This window comes from Mandrillus leucophaeus, unplaced genomic scaffold, assembly GCF_000951045.1.
Source record: "Mandrillus leucophaeus isolate KB7577 unplaced genomic scaffold, Mleu.le_1.0 Scaffold1254, whole genome shotgun sequence".
NCBI classification, from domain to species: Eukaryota; Metazoa; Chordata; class Mammalia; order Primates; family Cercopithecidae; genus Mandrillus; species Mandrillus leucophaeus.
In genome coordinates, this window is record NW_012100921.1 from 340,833 (window position 1) to 348,350 (window position 7,518).

The window sequence follows — 7,518 nt, forward strand, 5'->3', positions numbered from 1 at the left end:
ACATACTTCAAGTTCTGTTCTTGAAGTTGATACATGTTTATTTCTTAATATATTAAAATTTATTTAATACAATATTTTATTAATGAATAATGAATCATTTTGTCCTTAATAAAAACATTTAGCATAAAATATATCCTGTTGGATATTATTACAGTTATACTTCATTATTGCTACTGTACTATTACAACTATACCCTATGATACATAACATCATGATTTCAGAATCATTTTTGTGTATAACATTTCAATCTTTGTTTTCCATGTTGAGACTCTTTTTTTAAATTGAAGCTCATATAGCCTCTTTATTGTTCTCCACAGGTACTTCAGCAGGGTGCCACCATGACTGCTTGCAATGCCTCACAGGGCCACCCTTCTTTCTTCATTCTCCAAGGCATTCCTGGCATGGAGGACAAACATAGATGGATATCTATCCCCTTCTCCTCCATGTATTTCATTACAGTGCTTGGGAACTGCACCATCCTCCTCACTGTCTCCACAGAGCGCTCCCTGCACAAACCCATGTTCTTGCTCCTTTGCCTATTGGCCCTCACAGACCTGGGCATGTCCACTACCACCATTCCCAAGGTGCTGTGCATTTTCTGGTTTCGCCAAAGTGAGATCAGCTATGAAGGATACCTGGTTCAGCTGTTCTTCATCTACTCCATCTCTGCCATGCAGTCAGCTATCCTGATGACTATGGCCTTTGACTGCTATGTGGCCATCTGCAAGCCCTTGCACTATGCCACCATCCTTTCCAATAGTCGCATTGGACTCATTAGCTTAGTGAGTTTGGTGAGAGCTATTCTCTTTATTCTCCCCATGCCCATCCTCCTTCAGCAAATGCCCTATCATGCCAATCATGTCATCCCCACCACCTACTGTGAGCACATGGCTGTGGTGAAGATGGTTTGTGTAGATACTACAGTCAACAGGATATATGGCCTGGTGGTGGCCTTGTTGGTTGCGGGGCTAGATCTCTCAGCTATTGCTTCATCATATGTGCTAATCATCCAGGCTATAATGTGTCTCTCTTCTAAGGAAGCCCACCACAAAGCAGTCAACACCTGCACCACACACATCTGTGTCATGCTTATTTCTTATACTCCCTCACTTTTCTCTTTTCTCACTCACCGCTTTGGCCGAGGCATTCCAGCCCATGTCCACATCATTCTTGGCAGCCTCTACTTCCTTATACCTCCAATGCTCAATCCTATAATTTATGGAGTGAAAACTAAGGAGTTCCGGGACAAAGTGACCAAATATGGTTGCTGGAAAAGAGAACCCACAACCACTGCCCGTGGTCAGAAACTTGTCTGGTAATCCAGCAGCTGTGAGGATGAGGAAGGAACATTAAGTAGATGCAATTCCTCGGGGAATCAGCTAGTGGGAGGAATATGTCATTTTGGCACATTTAGCTGCCAAGATGTTTATCCTTGGTCAGAGAAGCTAAGGGACAGGAGACCTTCTTGATCTCAGTAATTCCGAAGCAAGGAAATTATCCTCACTGTGAAATGAAAATAATGACATTTGCTTTCTGTACCTGATAGAGGGGTTGGACAAATTACACGTTATAATGTCTGTAAAAGCACTTTGAAGAACACATGCTGAACACATGTAAGATGAGGTAGAATGTTTCCATGTGGAGAGAACATATGAGCACCCAATAACTTGCCCAATATCCAATCAATGAGTTGTAGAATGCTACTTACTTTGCCAAGATAAGGCTAAGTTGTGTGTGTGTGTGTGTGTGTGTGTGTGTGTGTGTGTATTTTTGTGTTCAAGTGGAAGGTAAAATGGAGAAGATTGCTTAGGGGAGTCAAAAAGGACAATGGATGTTCAAAACTGAGTTTCGTCACCACGTTATACTTACTGCAGAAGCCTTACACTTGAGCAACGGAACTTACTGCTTCCTTTTAAGCCTAGGGAATATGTACAGAAAACATAATCTGAAATTCCCAGAGAAATTTCAAAGGAAAAGGAGAAAATGAGAAACTCTTACTCTTAAAAGGTGGATATGCATTCTAACAAATTGTATATTTATAACAATTCTTAGAGTCAACTGTTCTGCTTGTCTCAACTAATTCCAGCATATGACAAAAATCTTTAGCAAAGAGAAAATTCTGAGAATGTTCTGTGAAGGGTCACAGTTATAAAAGTCAATTTTATATTGGAAATCTTGGTGACAGAATTCTGCCAGGCCATTTCTCTGGAAATCCAGGAAGAAATCATGAACAAGCACTTGGGGTGGTGTGCAGAGTTCAGATTGTGTGCCAAGATATGTGAAGACATTAAGTTCAGGAGATATTGTTTATCACTTCTAGACATTGATTTGGAAATATAGTGGCAAATATTTTAAGACACGTGAAGTTTGTAGCCTGAAATAGTTTAGGGTTTTTCATCATATCGTATAGCTAACATGTAAAGGCAGAATTCAGTGAAAATGACACCTACTTTAAAAGCCACATGACCACTATTTAAATGAGACTCTTAAAATGGCAGGAAAATAAACGAATCTTCTCCAAAGTGTTGTTCTAGTTATACTAATAGTTAAGGCTTGAAGTAAACAAAAAAATTAATAACATGGGCTGAGAAAGTTGGGATATCTCAGAGCTTGAAGCAAACAATTCAACCTTCAGGAGGAAAAAAAAAAAAAAAGAGAGAACTAATAAGAAGTGCCTTTTCTATAAATGAAAGACCAGAGATCAAGGAAAATTTGCACGAGCATTAATGGCTGAAGAACAGAGTACTGCTTGTCTGAAATAAGTACTAAGTACATATGTAAGCCACCACAAACCTACAAAGAAAAAAACGTCATCAGCAAAATGTTGTGGTTAACAATTGAAAACAGTCTGAGGGAATCATTAGCCTGACGATGTGGCAGCATACAACTTCCTTTTTGCTAAAATATCGAGTGAATTTGTTTGTTTGTTTCATCTTGTTGAAATAGGATTGAGGGACAAAAGCAGAGCATTCAAGTGCTATATGATATTATGATCTCTCATATATTTCCTTTTTCTTTCATTTTTTGATATTTTAAATAAAAATTTGAAGCCTTTTTTTCCCTGAAATTATGAGCAAAAGATTTATTTACACCTGAGCACAGTATATATTGAGAGAATTATGCCACAAAAGCTGGTAGCAACAGCTAGTTCTGGGGAAACTGAGGAACTGAAGAAAATCAGAGAAAACACAGGAAGAACAGCCTGTTTGGTCTGCTCTTTCTTGCTTGAGTTCTTTTCTTTCCGCAAAAGTTTCGTTAATTTATCTTGTTAATAGTCAATGTATCTTGACTTTTTACTGCAGGATGAGTTTGATTCTTCTCTTTTTGACTTGTTGGAAATGTGACAGATGACACTAATATTAACCTACTATTTTTCTTTTTGTGTCTGACATGGTTGGAATCTGTGTCCTTGCCCAAATCTTACTTTGAAATGGAATCCCCAGTGTTGGAGGTGGAGACTGGTGGGAGGTGATTGCATCATGGGGGTGGATTTCCCCCATGGTACTGTACTTGCAGTGGTGACTGAGCGCTCAGGAGACCTAGTTGTTTAAAAGTGTGTGGCACCTCGCCTCTCCCTCTCTTCCTCCTGCTCTGGCCATGTGAAGTGCCTGCTTCTCCTTCACCTTTCGCCAGGATTTTAAGCTTCCCCAGGCCTCCCCAGAATCTGAGTAGATGCTGCCATACTTCCTGCACAGCCTGGATAATCATGAGCTAATTGTATCTCTTTTCTTTATAAATTACCCAGTCTTAGCTATTTCTTTATAACAATGTCTGAGTAGACTAATACAGTGTCTATAGAATTGTTCCTAGCTATGGAAAAGCTGGAAAAATGTTCATGTGTCTGATCTCTTGGTCAAGGTTAAATCACTTTCTAAGTGTCTGTTAGGTATTTGGAAGTTGAATTAATGCTCAGTCCACTTCTCTATCACTGTTTCCATCATATTTGGACAACTTGGGCCTTGAAATGGTCACAAGGCTCCAGATAAAAATATTATAAATAATTATATGAGTAATAATATATAATTACATATCAGTGAGAGGAGGGGCCAGCTGGGCTTCCTGGGTGGAGTAGGGGCTCAGAAAGCTGTGAAACTCATTCATTTCCTGCACCAGGACTTACTTCGGTCTTGGATGAATAATATTGAAGATACATGCTTACAATATTCCTAACACCAGGATTTGTGCATATGTTTTCTTCCCTAAGAAAGCTATAAACAGCGAAAATGTTGCTGTAAGCTTCCGTGTGTCCTCTCTCCCTTTCTCCCTCTCTCCCTTCCCCCTCCCCCAAAACTAAAAGGCATGTTAACTGCCCATTTTTCTGTGACCAGCAGAATTTACCTACACTCCCAATTCCAATTCCTTGTGAACATACTTTGTAAAGTCCTGTGAGATCCTGCCTCCTTTGCTATGCTGCTGCAAGGTCATAAAGTAGATAAAACCTAAGTTGCAATTCCGGTTTTTCTCAAAATCTAAGACACGTCACAAAATAATTCACTGCCTTTGTTTCTCACTCTGGAAACATCTTCCCGCCACACGTATTTCCTGCCTTAAAGAGTTTAAAAGGCAATTGTATAATTTAATTCTGGCTACCCGTTCAGGACCCCTTCCATGCTGTGGAAACTTTGTACTTTCACTTTACTCAATAAAGCCTACAACTTTTTCTCTCTCTTGGTCCGTGTCTCTATCACTCGCCATGGTCAGTCGCCACACCAATTCTTTGTCATGGTTAGGCAAGAACCTTAAACATTACATTAGTAATTATATAAATAAATAACTTCTAGTAAATTATTAGGGAGGTATCACCTTTAACTAGAAATGAAGGGATAAGGGCAGATTTTTCAGCATGGGAGAATCTAAGCCTGGTTCCCCAGAAAGCAGAACCTAAGGCAAAAGTTTGTATATTGGCTGCTTATTTGGAAATATGATCACGTAGGGTGAGTGCAAAACAAGCAGAGTGAATTAGGGAAGGAGGAAAAGCCAATGCAAGGATTTCTTATCTAGCTGATCAGTGCTAGTGAAGACAGGTTTCCAATGTTGGGATGACCATCTGAAGAGCCGTATAAAACATATTTCAGAGGCTTAGTGTGGTGGCTCATGCCTGTAATTTCAGCACTTTGGGAGGTCGAGGCAGGCAGATTGCTTGAGGTCAGGAGGCCGAGACCAGCTTGGCCAACATGACGAAACCCTATCTCTACTAAAAATACAAAAATTAGTCAGGTGTGATGGTGCACACCTGTATTCCCAGCTACTCAGGAGGCTGAGGCATGAGAGTCACTTAACCCAGGAGGCGGAGGTTGCAGTGAGCCAAGATCGTGCCACTGCACTCCAGCCTGGATGGTAGAGTGAGACTCCGTCTCAACAACAACAACAACAACAACATCATATTTCAGAAATGTTTTCCCAGGTACTGAAATAATTTTATCTACTAGCTTATGTGGGACTCAGGAGCTGCTTGACAGGTGTTAACTCCTTCATACTTCCAGGTTGTGTATGCATCAGTGCAGAGCTCGTTGCTGGAAGTGCTCCATCCAACAGAGTTAGGAAAGCCCCATGGCAAGCAGCTGTAGGTACTAGGCATGACCTCAGGTGGATTCTCAGATTATATCTGCATGGAAATCGTCACAGCAGCAGTGGCTGAATAAGAAATATTGTCAAAGGGACTATGAAATGGTGTGTAATAATTGTCTAATGTAACAATCTATGTGATGGAATTCTTACAGTACACCGTGGGCTTTCTTTGTGATTAATAGGGGGCTCACACCTGGAGCCCACTTCATTGAATTATTTATTTAATTTTTCAGCTATGAATACCAAAATCATCAGTCTTTTTTATTTATTAAGAGAATTTAATTCCACAAACAATAACGGCCAATTCGCGTAACCTTAGAAAACAGTCTTTTAAAAATACTTAAAGGACACTCTGAGAAAGAAAAGAGCTTCTATAGGTATGCATAGTCCTCCTCAATCCTTATTTCATTCTCAGTCTTATTTTTCACCTAGAACTAAATAAGAATGATATCATTATTATTCTGCTGTTTATGTTTTGTCATTATTATTAAAGTATTTCTGTGTCCTTCGTAAAGCAATCAAATGCGATAGGAGACACAATGGAATGTAAAAGTCTTCCTTTGTTTCTATGTGGTTATATTTTATGGGTTTATGAAAAAGCTACAAATTTGATTCTTTGTGAAATATGATCAGGACAAAGGACTGACTTCGAATACTTAAATATTAATTCAAATGGTTAATATCAGAAGAACGGGGAGTGCAGTCAAGATCATGCAAAACACTACTGATTGTAATGGAAGAAAACTTCATTGGAGTTTAGGGGATTTTTATATGAACTGTGGACTGTTGATATCAGTTGTCATATGGGAGAGCTATACTTAAAAAACGGTTTGGTTTCAGGGAACTTCAATCTTGGACTGGTGAAATACACTTAGAATTTAATCAGAGAAAGTTTAAGCAATTGTTGGCAAATGATAAATGAAAAATATTTTAATTTGTATCAGATATCCTCCCATCTGATTTTATTTGAATTGTCTGTCATTTGCTTAAACACAATACTAATGATAAAATCAATCAATGTTGTTTATTAGAGATTTTTAAAAGGTTATTTCTGTTGTTCTATTGTTTAAAAACACAAAGAGTCCTGACACTCTTGTCTACTATTATGCAACCGAACCTTGTGGTTTAGTTAACCAGAAATCCTAAAAACTAGGCCTAGGCTATTGACATCTGGATGGATGTTCCAGCTTGGGACCACTTTAAATTTGGTAGTAGAGTATTCTAATTTTTAGCAAATTACTAAGTGTAAATTTAGGAAAAATGCATCCTTAACATAATATAAACGTCATTACCTGTCTTCTATGGAACAAGATATATAGTGAAGGTTAAACAACAAATAACTTCTGTAGGCAAAATAGAATTACAGTTTTAATTCACACAATAGAAATAAATTATTCTAATTTTTTGTTTATTTATTTATTTAATAATATCTCTTAGTGACTGTTCTTTATCACCCAAACAGACCTATTTATTTATTATTTATTATTTTTCCATGGTTTATAGCATTTCTTTGTATGTTGTTCAACATTCACTCAAGCAGTCACCTATCAATAGACAGATGTTTGTTTTTAGGCTTTAGTTGTTTGAAAAAGTTCTAAGATTATCTTTTTACATTGACTTTTTTTGCTTTTTCACAAAGTATTATTGCACTATAAGCATAAAAAATGAAATTATTAGAGCAAAGGGTATGTACACTTTTTACTTTCTTATTGTAGCATATTTTACCTGATCACCAAAATGCACACCATAAAATTTAAACACTAAAATATAAAATGTAGAATGTAAACATCTTCCCCAATGATAACTGATAATATTTGGACATATGTATTAGTTTATTTATCTTTTTTCTTTTTTTAATTTTTTTTATTATTATTATACTTTAAGTTCTAGGGTACATGTGCATAACGTGCAGGTTTGTTACATATGTATACTTGTGCCATGTTGCTGTGC

The 7,518-nt window shown here is 37.7% G+C and overlaps 1 protein-coding gene across 1 annotated transcript; it reads left to right on the top strand.

The window, feature by feature from the left end:
- The first annotated feature begins 338 nt into the window (after positions 1-338).
- Positions 339-1,319, top strand: LOC105533514 (putative olfactory receptor 52P1). Its single transcript, XM_011971987.1, has one exon. The coding sequence runs from the start codon at positions 339-341 to the stop codon at positions 1,317-1,319; it is 981 nt and encodes a 326-aa protein (XP_011827377.1).
- Positions 1,320-7,518: the final 6,199 nt, after the last annotated feature.

Bases quoted from the DNA above. Each gene is read 5' to 3' on its own strand.
- LOC105533514 (XM_011971987.1), top strand. From the start codon at position 339: ATGACTGCTTGCAATGCCTCACAGGGCCACCCTTCTTTCTTCATTCTC.